At 41.3% G+C, this 15,696-nt stretch overlaps 1 protein-coding gene across 1 annotated transcript in view; it reads right to left on the reverse strand.

Moving 5' to 3' along the window:
- Positions 1 to 15,696, reverse strand: part of LOC133613774 (FERM, ARHGEF and pleckstrin domain-containing protein 1) — a 197,137-nt gene that overhangs the window by 24,484 nt on the left and 156,957 nt on the right. The window contains exons 17-21 of the mRNA XM_061971552.1: positions 10,586 to 10,667; positions 10,282 to 10,519; positions 8,855 to 8,985; positions 8,694 to 8,762; positions 85 to 174 (exon numbers count right to left, since the gene is read on the reverse strand). Coding sequence (XP_061827536.1) covers positions 85 to 174; positions 8,694 to 8,762; positions 8,855 to 8,985; positions 10,282 to 10,519; positions 10,586 to 10,667 — 610 coding nt within the window. The remainder of the gene's footprint in view (positions 1 to 84; positions 175 to 8,693; positions 8,763 to 8,854; positions 8,986 to 10,281; positions 10,520 to 10,585; positions 10,668 to 15,696) is intronic.

Raw genomic sequence — 15,696 nt, forward strand, 5'->3', positions numbered from 1 at the left:
TACTATATATTCTATTGCTACTTATTTGAACTAATGAAAGACTGGTGACGGTCATTTGATTCCAATTTAACATAAGACTCTTACTGTCATGCCATGAAGCGGAAGCTGCCCGTGAACTTTGAACTGATTGGTGGCCGTCATCCCTCGACCGCTGTACAAAATAACGTCGTTGAACTACAGCGAAGGGAGAAGGAAACAAGTTAATATCAAATCTTCTAAACTGGTGGCTGATCTAAGCTAGAATCAGAATAGAAAATAGATCGATAGAAGTAAACATTGAACATTAGATTACAAATACAAACTATGAGAATACTAGAAGCAAGCAGGTTAAAACAGATGACATCATGCAATTAGTACAATGTTTTTAAACAATCATCAGCTATTAGAAAAATAAAACTAAATAATGAAACAAACAAAATGAAAAAAAAGCCTGGTTAAAAGATTGTATTTTATATGATGAAGACAATTTTAAGGGAAATTATGTGTGTAAGCATGTGTTTAAATTCCATTTCCATTTCCAGCTTTTTCCTGTGACTGGTCGCCACAGCGAGTCAATCACAAGAATGGTTCTGGTTAAAATGTTTTGAATTATTATCACTTTTATTCTTTTTTTTTTTGTCCTGTCCAGCTTCTCAGGCAAATCATATAGTTGATGTACAAACCCCGTGAGCTCAGACCCAGCGAAGTCGACGGCGTTTCTGGGTGTAGTTGATAAACGGTTTTCGCCTTGCATAGGAGAGTTTTAACTTGCACTTACAGATGTAGCGACCAACTGTAGTTACTGACAGTGGGTTTCTGTCCTGAGCCCATGTGGTGATATCCTTTACACACTGATGTCGCTTGTTGATGCAGTACAGCCTGAGGGATCGAAGGTCACGGGCTTAGCTGCTTACGTGCAGTGATTTCTCCAGATTCTCTGAACCCTTTGATGATATTATGGACCGTAGATGGTGAAATCCCTAAATTCCTTGTAATAGCTGGTTGAGAATGTTTTTTCTTAAACTGTTCAACAATTTGCTCACGCATTTGTTGACAAAGTGGTGACTCTCGCCCCATCCTTGTTTGTGAATGACTGAGCATTTCATGGAATCTACTTTTATACCCAATCATGGCACCCACCTGTTCCCAATTTGCCTGTTCACCTGTGGGATGTTCCAAATAAGTGTTTGATGAGCATTCCTCAACTTTATCAGTATTTATTGCCACCTTTCCCAACTTCTTTGTCACGTGTTGCTGGCATCAAATTCTAAAGTTAATGATTATTTGCACAAAAAAAAAAGTTTATCAGTTTGAACATCAAATATGTTGTCTTTGTAGCATATTCAACTGAATATGGGTAGAAAATGATTTGCAAATCATTGTATTCCGTTTATATTTACATCAAACACAATTTCCTAACTCATATGGAAACGGGGTTTGTAGATGCCCATATCGGCTGTTCAGATTTACTTTACAAAAGAGAAGTGAAGGACACTTCTCTTGTTGCCTTATTTGTATTTGACTTTATTAAATGTATTTATATTATCATTTGGTGCATATAATTCTATGTTAGCTACCTCTCTTTGTTTATAATGTATATTTTCTGCTGGATCTACTCTTTATTTTACGCTGCAGCTGTTACATATACTGTAATATTATACATGGTAATTTGTTATATATTATATAAAATATAATTTAATATAATATATCATCCATCCATCCATCCATCTTCTTCTGTTTATCCGAGGTCGGGCCGCGGGGGCAGCAGCCTAAGCAGTGAAGCCCAGACTTCCCTCTACCCAGCCACTTCGTCCAACTCCTCCCGGGGGATAATATATCAGTATATATTATATAATGTATACATAATATGTACATATTACATATATGTTATATTTTATATTGCTACTATGGTACATTTTTAGTCTACATTATACCTGCATTATCCTTTCCATCCTTTGTAACTGAGCTACTGTGTGGAACAATTTCCCTTGTGGATCAATAAAGTTTGTCTAAGTCTAATAAGACTATGTTTTGCACTTTGAATTTAAATAATCAAATTATTATATTTTACAAACATATTCCATCATAATACTTTCCTCTATTTATTTATTAAGAAGAAAATACTCATAGATGGCTGCATGAATTATTATCACTTTTGATACAATACTGATATTGGAGCACGAATCATAGCACATACTTTTATTTTGTAGTGTGAAATGTTAGAAAAGGTTCGGTCAAGTGACTTGACTAAAATACCAGAAAATACCAACCATATGGGCTTATTGGGGGACATCTATACTACGTTTATACTGCAGGCCAAAGTGGCCAAAATAAGATTTTTTTTCAAACAGATTGTTCTTCAGCTGACTGCTTACACTGCAAGTAAAATGTGATTTTTTTTTCATCAGACTCCAGTGTAAACGCGCACAGGCCCCAATGTGGCCTCCACGTCACTTGCATGCGCACTTATATAAAGCGAAAACAAAGGAAGTCACTACTACTACAAAATCAAATTCCGCAGAAATCAATGGTCAACTTTTACAACTGTGCCATCAGCAGTGTCCTCACTTACAGATTTTTAGTGTGCTTTGCTAGACGCACTAAAGCGAACCAACAGGCCCTCCAGCGAGTGGTTAAAGCGGCGGGGAAAATTACAAGGACGATACTCCCAGAGATGAGTGCCATGTACACAACTCGCTGCCTAAAGCGAGTACACAACATCCTGAAGGACAGATACCACCCAGCACATGGCCTCTTCAACCTGCTACCCTCTGGAAGGAGGTATAGATCGATTCGCGCCAGGACCACCAGAATGTCTCACAGTCTGTATCCCCAGGCTGTGAGACTGCTAAATGAACAGCCTGCCCCTTTGCTGCCCCGGACCATCTTATTACCTCACTCTTCACCACCTCAATAATTGTGCTCTGGACATTGCATTGCTGCAACATCAACGTAACACCCATCAGACATCCGACTGTTCCCACCCCCACGTCCCTCTTATCGCGATCTTCCTGACAATGCTAAATGCTAAAATGTAAACTATTGTCAACCTGCACATCAATGCAGTTTCTATGCCGCTGGACAAAGCTCAAACAAAATCTCATTGTTCATGTATGACTTGAAGGGGAAAATTATCACTAGACCTATGTAAGCGTCAATATATACCTTGATGTTGCAGAAAAAAGACCATATATTTTTTTTAACCGATTTCCGAACTCTAAATGGGTGAATTTTGCCGAATTAAACGCCTTTCTATTATTCGCTCTTGGAGCGATGACGTCACATCGTGACGTCACATCGGGAAGCAATCAGCCATTTTCTCACTTTCGTCGGTGTGTTTTTGGAGGGTGTAACAACACGAACAGGTACGGATTCAAGTTGCACCAGTGGCCCAAAGATGCGAAAGTGGCAAGAAATTGGACGAAATTTGTTCAAAATACGAGGCTGTGGGGAAAGCCGACGAAATGGTCAGTCGTTTGTTACGTACACTTTACCGACGAAAGCTATGCTACGACAGAGATGGCAAGAATGTGTGGATATCCTGCGACACTCAAAGCAGATGCATTTCCAACGATAAAGTCAAAGAAATCTGCCGCCAGACCCCCATTGAATCTTCCGGAGTGTGTGAACAATAAAGGGACAAAGGACCTCGGTAGCACGGCAAGCAATGGCGGCAGTTTGTTCCCGCAGACGAGCGAGCTAAACCCCCTGGATGTCTTGGCTCACACCGTCGCTTATGCCACCGAAGATGATCAAGAGAAGAATATCGACCCTAGCTTCCCTGGCCTGCTGACATCAACTCCAAAACTGGACAGATCAGCTTTCAGGAAAAGAGAGCGGATGAGGGTATGTCTACAGAATATATTAATTGATGAAAACTTTATTCATTACTCACGGTTTTACGTAAATTATTATACATAAACTGTGTTTACCAATAATTTAGCTTAAAAACATTTATTTTTTTCAATCATTCGAGTACATTCGGGTAGTCTTGTGTAATGCAGTATTTTGTGTCTATTTAGGTATGGTTAACCTGAGTGCTGAAATCGTGAAAAAATATATGTTCTTAGCGTGCCTGAAATGGGCTGTCTGCACTCTCAAAGTGCGTGTTGTTGCCAAATGTATTTCATATGCTGTAAACCTAGTTCATAGTTGTTAGTAATTATCTTATCAGACAGTGTTAAGCCGCTGAAATCAGAGTCTGAATCCGAGCTAATGTCGCTATACCTTGCTGTTTGTTTGTATTGGCATCACTGTGTGACGTCACAGGAAAATGGACGGGTGTTTATAACGATGGTTAAAATCAGGCACTTTGAAGCTTTTTTTAGGGATATTGCGTAATGGGTAAAATTTTGAAAATAACTTCGAAAAATAAAATAAGCCACTGGGAACTGATTTTTAATGGTTTTAACCCTTCTGAAATTGTGATAATGTTCCCCTTTAAGTGTTATTATGACAATGACAATAAAGGAATTGATTGATTGATTGATTGATTGAAATAAAAGTCGCAACACCTTAAAAATTAGTGTTTTTTCACGTGAAAATAAATGAAAGTAATATAATGTATGAATGGATGTAAATAGTGAAATATATTTGGGAGGGTTCTAATCTTTTAATAAGTTAAGTGGAGGAGGCACAGACATCAGCGTTGATCCACGGGAGCTTTATATTTCACCTCACATGTAAGCAAATGTCCCACAGCGTCAATTCCGGTCCTTCGACAATCTCTATTTCTTCGGAATCAAAATATATATTCATATATTACATATAGCCAATTATTTGCGCACTATTGACTAGCGGTGCACCAAAAACCTGGTCTTCTTGAATACACTTTGCTCACAGAAACCGGAATGTTGTGATGAAATATCCACATCCGCTGGCGACTGCGTCTTTCCTCGTGCTAGACAAGTGACGTCGCTCACTCAAAGCCATACTTGCCAACCCTCCCGGATTTTCCGGGAGACTCCCGGAATTCTGCGCCTCTCCCGAAAACCTCCCGGGACAAATTTTCTCCCGAAAATCTCCCGAAATTCAGGCGGAGCTGGAAGCCACGCCCCCTCCAGCTCCATGTGGACCTGAGTGACGTGTCGACAGCCTGTTTTCACGTCCGCTTTCCCACAATATAAACAGCGTGCCTGCCCAATGATGTTATAACTGTAGAATGATGGAGGGCGATTTCTTGGTTTCTTTTGTGGGTTTATTGTTAGGCAGTTACATTAACGTCCTCCCAGCGCGGCAACAACACACAACAACAGCAGTCACGTTTTCGTCTACCGTAAAGCAGTTTGTCTGCCGTAAACAGCAATGTTGTGACACTCTTAAACAGGACAATACTGCCATCTACTGTACATGCATATGTGACAATAACATCTAGGGCTTTTAGAGAGTGCAGTGCACAACTGCGCACACAACAAGGAGACGAAGCAGAATGCATCATCAGAGAGGGTGTTCAGCATGGTTAGAAAAATAGTGACAGAGAATAGAGCAAGAATGGACAATTCAACCCTTAACTCAACAATGAGTAGATGAGAGTTATGTGTGTGTATATGTGAAAATAAATGAACACTGAAATTCAAGTATTTCTCTTATTTTTATATATATATATATACATATATATATATATATATATACATATATATATATATATATATATATATATATATATATATATATATATATATATATATATATAATAAAAAAAAAATTTAAAAAAAAAAAAATATATATATATAGCTAGAATTCACTGAAAGTCAAGAATTTCTTATATATATATATATATATATATATATATATATATATATATATATATATATATATATATATATATATATGAAATACTTGACTTGGCGAATTCTAGCTGTAAATATACTCCTCCCCTCTTAACCACGCCCCCGCCCCAACCACGCCCCCCGAAATCGGAGGTCTCAAGGTTGGCAAGTAGTCACATTTGAAAAGATCAGATTTCAATCGCATTCAGGACTCCCTTTTGATTTGGCCTGAATCAGATTTTGAAGCACTTTGGAGCGATTAGACTGGCAAAAAAATCTGATCAGTGTAAACTAGATATGGATATGGGGCCTTAGAAGTAAACTCACTGTCCAGTTTTGCACAAGTAAACACGCTGCAGGACTGCTTGTATCGGAGCTTTTATCACATTTTATATGTAAGCCCATATTTGCCGTTGCTTATATCCTGGCCGGTATCCGATCTGTCTATGGAGGTTCTCATTCATCCAGGTCATTGTAATCTCACGACATTTAAATCGATCGCAACTGGACTGTTTGGTTTGTCTTGGAAGACGTTTTGCCTCTCATCCGAGTCGGCTTCATCAGTTCGTGCTCATAGACTTAGACTGGTCATATCTAGTCCAGCGGCTGGTGTCAAAACCCCAAATGTTTACACTTCAAAACCAGGAGGGTGTGCCTGGGCAAGGTTGGTTTCGCCCTATCGTGGTGAGGAAAAAAAACGACTGTTTTGATGCAAACCAGCAATCCTAACTGTCAAAGCCAACGACAATCGAAGTGTAATTTCCCCTCGTTAAGCATTGAGATATTGTGTGGCAGAACGATCGCTGTGGATCGACTACCACCAGTCTAAAATGGTCGCAATCCCCCACGGTAGCATTCTGTTCAGTTTTAAACAAATGGCATATTGATCACCTTCTGTGACCAGAATGTTTGTAACTCCTGGTATTTGTTGGGGGCTCAATTGCAGAGTCTTTTAGGAATGGTTGAAAGGACAGTGTTGTATGTGGGAGACAGGTGGTGTCGCAGACCACATCCTCTTTTTTCAACCTTGACATAGATGGCTTCCCTCTCTCCTTTTTCGTACCCATCCGTCCTCCCTGTCCAGAATCTGTACACTTTTGTTCTCAATACTGAGGTTCAGGTAGACAGCAGAGTCTTGGCCTGAAGAGTTTGCCCGTCTACTCTTTGCCATGAGTCGGCTGAGTGGTTGTTTTGTTTCCCCAACATACAAATCAGGGCATTCATCCTTACACTGGATAGCATACACCAGATTGTTTTTGTGGGTGTGGTGTGTCCGGTCTTTAGGATGCACTAGTCTCTGTCTCAGGGTGTTGCCTGGTTTGAAGTGTACTGGGATGTTGTGTTTCTCAGATAGACCTGCTACATATGTAATGACAATATCTTTGCGTCTGTCACCTACTTCCTCCTCATCCGCTCTGTACTTGTTATTTCTGGAAGTGGATGCACTTTTCACAAATGACAAACTGGGGTAACCACAGGATTTGAGGGCTTCCCTCAAATGCCTATGCTCTTTCTCTTTGGCCTGTGGCCTGGTAGGAACTTTATCAGGGTTCTGTTAACACCCAGTTTGTGTTCTAGTGGGTTGTGTAAGTCAAAAAGTAGGTTTTGATCGGTGTGTGTGGGTTTTCAGTAAACCCCGACATGAAGGCCCCTGTTTTCTCCAATGTGGACATCGCAGTCCAAAAAAGGCATCCGGTATCCAATATCAATATCAGATTTTTAGGCCAAATCCTCTCCTCTTCCAAATCTTGTAGCAAATCAAACCCATGGTCTGTGCCATGAAAGGAGGAGCATGATCCTGTGTGCTGGGTTACTATGGCCGCTATCTTCTATATATTTGTTGATGTTGCTGATACTTGAGCCTCAATCTTAACTTCTTTCTAAGCTCGTCATTACACCACCATTGACCACGTTTCAATTCTCCACATATACATTATATTGCCAAACGTATTTGGCCACCAATCCAAATGATGAGAATCAGGTGTCCTAATCACTTGGCCCGGTGTATAAAAACAAGCACTTAGGCATGGAGACTGTTTCTACAAACATTTGTGAAAGAATGGGCCGCTCTCAGTGATTTCCAGCGTGGAACTGTCATAGGATGCCAACTGTGCAACAAATCCAGTCGTGAAATTTCCTCGCTACTAAATATTCCAAAGTCAACTGTCGGCTTTATTATAAGCAAATAGAAGACTTTGGGAACAACAGCAACTCAGCCACCAAGTGGTAGGCCACGTAAACTGACAGAGAGGGGTCAGCGGATACTGAAGCACATAGTGCAAAGACTTTCTGCACAGTCAGTTGCTACAGAGCTCCAAACTTCATGTGACCTTCCAATTAGCCCACGTACAGTACGCAGAGAGCTTCATGGAATGGGTTTCCATGGCCGAGCAGCTGAGTCTAAGCTATACATCACCAAGTCCAATGCAAAGCGTGGGATGCAGTGGTGTAAAGCACGTCGCCACTGGACTCTAGAGCAGTGGAGACGCCTTCTCTGGACTGATGAATCACGCTTTTCCATCCGGCAATCTGATGGACCAGTCTGGGATTGGAGGTTGCTCGGAGTGTGCCGAGTGAGAAATTTGGTGGAGGAGGAATTATGGTGTAGGGTTGTTTTTCAGGAGATGGGCTTGGCCCCTTAGTTCCAGTGAAAGGAACTTTGAATGCTCCAGGATAGGAATGGGATGGCACTTCAAGTTCATAGGTGAGTCAAGGCAGGTGGCCAAATACTTTTGGCAATATAGTGTACGTATTTATCATTAAAAACATTGTTGCTGTATAATTTCAAGCACATATTTTATATTATGGGCACATTTCAAACATTCCGAAAAATCGAAGCATTTACAAAAACAGCCTGTGGGAAGTCTAAAATGTTGATCGTTTTTTCCACATGAAATCACTTAAGCAAGTACGATTATGAGCTAATGGGAAAAAGTGAGGTGTTACCAAGAAAAACATTCGTTGCTGAAGACCTTTTCCAGACAGCTTGCTGAGGCAGCCAAACCTGATGAACTCCTAAGAAAAAGCAAAGAAAAGTTGCTGTTTTTACTTATTGGTGAGAAAAAACCCCCAACAAAACTAAAAGGAATGACTATAAACAAACGTACCCGACCAGGAACAGCGAGCTTGTCAACGCCAATCAAATCCTTCTTAAGTTCCAACAGCTTCTGGAAGTTCTCCGTCTTCATGACGCTCCCTTGGAGCTGCTCCACCACCTCAGACAAATCGGCCAGAGCAGCTGCGGACCAACCAGGAAGAGAAACATCGCAATCAGTCCTAATAAGATATGCACACTGCTAATTTAATGACTTCCTCAAGAGCCTACTATCAATCCATCTTTCAGTTTTCTATTGAACTTGATTTGCAAGTGGTACTCTCGTGCAGTGTTTTTCAACAAGTGTGCTGTAAGATACAGTCTGGTGTGCCTTGGGAGATTTTCTAAATTCAATTATTTGGGTTAAAAATATATTTTTGCAAACCAGTAATTATAGTCTGCAAATGATGTGTTGTTGTCTAGAGCTCGGCAGAGTAACCGTGTAATACTCTTCCATCTCAGTAGGTGGCAGCCGGTAGCTAATTGCTTTGTCGATGTCAAAAACAGCGGGAGGCAGAGTGAAGGTAAAAAGGTGTCTAATGCTTAAACCAAAAATAAACAAAAGGTGAGCTAAGAAAAAGGCATTGGAGCTTAGGGAAGGCTATGCAGAACGAAACTAAAACTTAACTGGCTACAAAATAAACAAAAACAGAATGCTGGACGACAGCAAAGACTTACTGCGGAGCAAAGACAATATACATCCGAACATGACGTGACAATCAACAATGTCCCCACAAAGAAGGATAAAAACAACTGAAATATTCTTGATTGCTAAAACAAAGTAGATGCGGGAAATATCGCTCAAAAGGATGAAACTGCTACAGGAAAATACCAAAAAAAGAGGAAAAGCCACCAAAATAGAAGCGCAAAACAAGAACTAAAACACTACACACAGGAAAACAGCCAAAAACTCATACGGTGTGATGTGACAGGTGGTGACAGTACACCTACTTTGAGACAAGAGCTATAGTAATGCATGCTTGGTTATGGTTTAAAGTCATATCCAACAATTGCGGCAACAACTTTTTACTGTCAACTGAGTTTCGTTTTTTAGTGATTTCTGCTGGTGGTGTGCCTCCGGATTTTTTCAACGCAGAAAATGTGCCTTGGCTCAAAAAAGGTTGAAAAACCCTGCTCTAGTAATGATAATAAATAAATGGGTTATACTTAGATAGCGCTTTTCTACCTTCAAGGTACTCAAAGCGCTTTGACAGTATTTCCACATTCACCCATTCACACACACATTCACACACTGATGGCGGGAGCTGCCATGCAAGGCGCTAACCAGCACCCATCAGGATCAAGGGTGAAGTGTCTTGCCCAAGGACACAACAGGCTTGACTAGGATGGTAGAAGGTGGGGATTGAACCCCAGTAGCCAGTAACCAGCAACCCTCCGATTGCTGGCATGGCCAACTTCGCCACGCCGTGAGTGACTTACCTCTGCAGTCTCTGAAGTCCACATGAGTAGCAGGGTAATGTTTGCACAAACGCTCCAGGATGTGCTGGTAGTGCACCAGTCGGTGCAGGGGCCTCAGGATGAAGACATTGAGGGGGACGTAGCAAACCTTCTGCAGCTCAAAGTCCCTGCAGAGACCCTCCAGCCTGCGGGACGTCTTGCACGCCTTTTCCAGCTCCATCAGAACGTCGCACTGCTTGTGCAAGTCGGCTGCAAGTGGCTGTGGAGAGAGTTATGTAAGAGCGGGGCCCGGAGAGGAGACATTCGGATTTAGAGCACGGCTCACCTTCAGGCCTTGCAGGTTCTTCAGCAGAACATCCCCAATGCGCTGGTAGTCTCCTTTAATATGAGCGTTGGAGCGCCCTTCCCTACAAGAGATTTACATCAGCAATTTGTAAGTGACAAAGCCCCCACAATTATTTTCATGCTAATTTATAACAGCCAGTATGGTTACAGGTGCTCTTAAAAATCAATGACCAAAATCCACCACAAGATGTCGCCTTTGAGCGCAAACTGAAATAAACCTTCACTGTGTGCAGTATTTTAAATAGTGGCCACTTATTTCCAGTAGGTGCAGTCATTCTTTGTCTTTACTATGCCTTATAGTTTACTTTCGTAATATTTGAAATAAAACTATATCAATTTAAAAGTATCTCACAAAAGTGGAGGAGACCCTTCACATTTAATTGTATGACACGGTATCAATACAAATGAAACATTCAATATACTTTAGGGTAGTCAGTGGGAAAAAAATTAAACAAAGTAAAATTAAATTTAATAAAGTACAATTAATTTCCATCTCCATCCATCTTCTTCCGCTTATCCGAGGTCGGGTCGCGGGGGCAGCAGCCTAAGCAGGGAAGCCCAGACTTCCCTCTCCCCAGCCCCTTCGTCCAGCTCTTCCTGTGGGACCCCGAGGCGTTCCCAGGCCAGCCGGGAGACATAGTCTTCCCAACGTGTCCTGGGTCTTCCCCGCGGCCTCCTACCGGTCGGACGTGCCCTAAACACCTCCCTAGGGAGGCGTTCGGGTGGCATCCTGACCAGATGCCCGAACCACCTCATCTGGCTCCTCTCGATGTGGAGGATGAATTAATTTGAATATTTAAAAAGAAAAGAAAAGAGAAGTCTATGTACAGCTTCTATATCGGACTATAAAAATGGGACCCATTACCTCCCTGCTTGGCACTCAGCATCAAGGGTTGGAATTGGGGGTTAAATTACTAAAAATGATTCCCGGGTGTGGACACAGCTGCTGCTCACTGCTCCCCTCACCTCCCAGAGGGTGATCAAGGGTGATGGGTCAAATGCAGAGAATAATTTCGCCACACCTCGTGTGTGTGTGAGACAATCATTGGTACTTTAACTTTTAACTTTTGGCCACCGATCCAAATGATCTGAGATGATGTTGCTGATACTTGAGCCTCAATCTAAACTTCTTTCTAAGCTCGTCATTACACAACCATGGACCACGTTTCAATTTTCCACATATACATTATATTGCCAAAAGTATTAAGCAATCCATCCAAATGATGAGAATCAGGTGTCCTAATCACTTGGTATAAAATCAAGCACTTAGGCATGGAGACTGTTTCTACAAACATTTGTGAATGAATGGGCCGCTCTCAGTGATTTCCAGCATGGAACTGTCATAGGATGCCACCTGTGCAACAAATCCAGTCGTGACATTTCCTCGCTCCTAAATATTCCAAAGTCAACTGTCAACTTTATTATAAGAAAAGTGAAGAGTTTGGGAACAACAGCAACTCAGCCACCAAGTGGTAGGCCACGTAAACTGACAGAGAGAGGTCAGCGGATGCTGAAGCGCATAGTGCAAAGACTTTCTGCACAGTCAGTTGCTACAGAGCTCCAAATTTCATGTGACCCTCCAATTAGCCCACGTACAGTACGCAGAGAGCTTCATGGAATGGGTTTCCATGGCCGAGCAGCTGCATCTAAGGCATACATCACCAAGCCCAATGATGCAGTGGTGTAAAGCACATCGCCACTGGACTCTAGAGCAGTGGAGACGCCTTCTCTGGCCTGATGAATCACGCTTTTCCATCTGGCAATCTGATGGACCAGTCTGGGTTTGGAGGTTGCCAAGAGAACGCTACATTCTGGACTGCATTGTGCCGAGTGTGACATTTGGTGGAGGAGGAAATATGGTGTGGGGTTGTTTTTCAGGAGATGGGCTTGGCCCCTTAGTTCCAGTGAAAGGAACTTTGAATGCTCCAGGATAGAAATGGGATGGCACTTCAAGTTCATATGTGAGTCAAGGCAGGTGGCCAAATACTTTTGGCAATATAGTGTATTTGCTATTAATTGAACATGACTCAACATTCAGCAGTTGAGTCAAAACTGTCTAGACCAGGGGTGCCCACACTTTTTCTGCAGGCGAGCTACTTTTCAATTGACCAAGTGGAAGGGGATCTACCTCATTCATATATATCATTTATATTTATTTATTTATGAAAGAGAGGTTTTTGTTAACCAGTTAAAGGTGTTTAATGATAATACAAGCATGTTTAACATATCCTTTCTTTCATGAAGACAAGAATATAAGTTGGTGTATTAGCTGATTCTGATGACTTGCATTGATTGGAATCAGACAGTGCCCTGTGATGAGGTGGCGACTTGTCCAGGGTGTACACCGCCTTCCGCCCCAATGCAGCTGAGATAGGCTCCAGCATCCCCTGCGACCCCAAAAGGGACAAGCGGTAGAAAATGGATGGATGGATGGAATCAGACAGTAGTGATGATAACGTCCACATTTTCAAATGAGGAGGAAAAAAGTCCTCCTTTCTGTGCAATACCACATGAAAGTGGTTGCTTTTTGCCATCTTATTTGTCTAGCATCCATACTCCTTTTTATACACTTTACAAGAAATACACTGGCGGAAAACTCCGTAGCTTGCTAGCTTTCTGAGACTCTTATTTTGTTAGTGCAGGCAGGATGGAGCAGCGCTTTTATTGTGAAGATAGGAACTGTGTAGTCGGTCTTTCGAGTTTCGACGGCAGGTACGGCACGAGAGTCTGTTGGAATAAAAAAAATTCTTAACCTCTTAAGGCCCAAGCTGTTTGTTTACATGCTTTTTTTCATTTTTCTTTGCTATTTGGGCTTATTGGACCCTCATTAGAATAAAAACTAAGAATCATCTTTTGATATGATGTACTTCGTTCATAAGTACACAAACGTGTACTTCATGTTTAGTAACATGCTAATACTTATTTTTACACTTTTTTTCCCTCCAAATTCCATTGTATGTTATACACTTTTGACACCACCAGATGGCAGTATAAGTGTCCACATAAGTGGCCATAAGACCCCAATTCAGTAGTGTACACAATTTTGGAAATAAGAGCTAAAAGGTGCTGTCCACGCATGTGGCCACTTAGCCTTTAGAGGTTTTAATAATGAGCTGGCAGCAGCCAGCGTCATCTCACAAGACCCTTGGGTGCCGTGAATGTCAATCAAGTGACGAAAGTGACGTCTTGGTGAAGATTGATGATCGCTCATTTTTATGTCTATTTTTTTAATGCCTGGCTGGCGATGGACTGACACACCCTCCGCCATCCACGTAATGGGCACCCCTGATCTAGAGCAGTGGTTCTCAACCTTTTTTCAGTGATGTACCCCCTGTGAACATTTTTTTAATTCAAGTACCCCCTAATCAGAGCAAAGCATTTTTGGTTGGAAAAAAAGAGATAAAGAAGTAAAATACAGCACTATGTCATCAGTTTCTGATTTATTAAATTATATAACAGTGCAAAATATTGCTCACTTGTAGTGGTCTTTCTTGAACTATTTGGAAAAAAAGATAGGTTTTTATTTATATTTATAAAAGGATTTTTGAATTGTTGCTATTTTTAGAATATTTAAAAAAAATCTCACGTACCCCTTGGCATACCTTCAAGTACCCCCAGGAGTACGCGTACCCCCATTTGAGAACCACTGGTCTAGAGTGAGAATTTCTTATGTGACCATCATTGTTATCCAACACCGCCTTGATCCTCATGGACAATGGAATTCACCAGAGCAGCACAGGTTTTTACCGGAAACCTCTTTCCTCGATAAACCGCAGTTCCTCAGTGACGGCAGCCCTCGTGTAGCCCCCAGACTATGACGCTACCAAAACTATGCTTGAGTGTTGGAAAGACAATTGTCTTGGTACTTGTGTTGTCAGCTATTTGGACAATAATGGCTTTGGTACCTACTGTAGCAGATCTACTCCATATTATGTTCACTTTTCTAACCAAATAGTGAGCATTGTGGCCCAGCTGCCTGTGCATATACTACAAAACCCAAAAGCAGTGAAGTTGTCACGTTGTGTAAATGGTAAATAAAAACAGAATACAATGATTTGCAAATCCTTTTCAACTTATATTCAATTGAATAGACTGCAAAGACAAGATACTTAACGTTCCAACTGGAAAACTTTGTTATTTTTTTGCAAATATTAGCTCATTTGGAATTTGATGCCTGCAATATGTTTCAAAAAAGCTGGCACAAGTGGCAAAAAAGTTGAGGAATGCTCGTCAAACACTTCTTTGGAACATCCCACAGGTGAACAGGCTAATTGGGAACAGGTGGGTGCCATGATTGGGTATAAAACCACTCATTGTCATTCACAAACCAGGATGGGGCGAGGGTCACCACTTTGTCAACAAATGCCTGAGCAAATTGTTTAAGAACAACATTTCTCAACCAGCTATTGCAAGGAATTTAGGGATTTCACCATCTACAGTCCGTAATATCATCAAAAGGTTCAGAGAATCTGGAGAAATCACTGCACGTAAGCGGCAAGGCTGAAAACCAACATTGCATGCCCGTGATCTTCGATCCCTCCCACAACTTAAGCTGTACATCAAGCAAGAATGGGAAATAATTCCACCTGAAAAGCTTCAAAAATGTGTCTCCTCAGTTCCCAAATGTTTACTGAGTGTTGTTAAATGGAAAGGCCATGTAACACAGTGGTAAAAATGCCCCTTTTGACAACTTTTTTACTATGTGTTGCTGCCATTAAATTCTAAGTTAATGATTATTCGCAAAAACAACTAAGTTTCCCAGTGTGAACATTAAACATCTTGTCTTTGCAGTCTATTCAATTGAATATAAGTTGAAAAGGATTTGCAAATCATTGTATTCTATTTTTAATTACACAACGTGACAACTTCACTGGTTTTGTGTTTTGTATGTAATGAGCCAGGAACCTTTCAGAGTCATTTTGAGTGTGCTTTATGCCAGGAGGTTAACTCTGAGCTGTAAATTGGCACCCTAGCAGAAAAAGCCAAAGCGAAGTCTGAGATAAAAAAAAAACGGAGGTTCTGACCGGCACACTGACTTAACACATCGCTGCTTAGTGTGAGAGGTGCAGTGTGTTTTGGGGAAAGCACAAC

The sequence above is a fragment of the Nerophis lumbriciformis genome, linkage group LG13 (assembly GCF_033978685.3).
Source record: "Nerophis lumbriciformis linkage group LG13, RoL_Nlum_v2.1, whole genome shotgun sequence".
In the NCBI taxonomy this organism is placed as follows: domain Eukaryota; kingdom Metazoa; phylum Chordata; class Actinopteri; order Syngnathiformes; family Syngnathidae; genus Nerophis; species Nerophis lumbriciformis.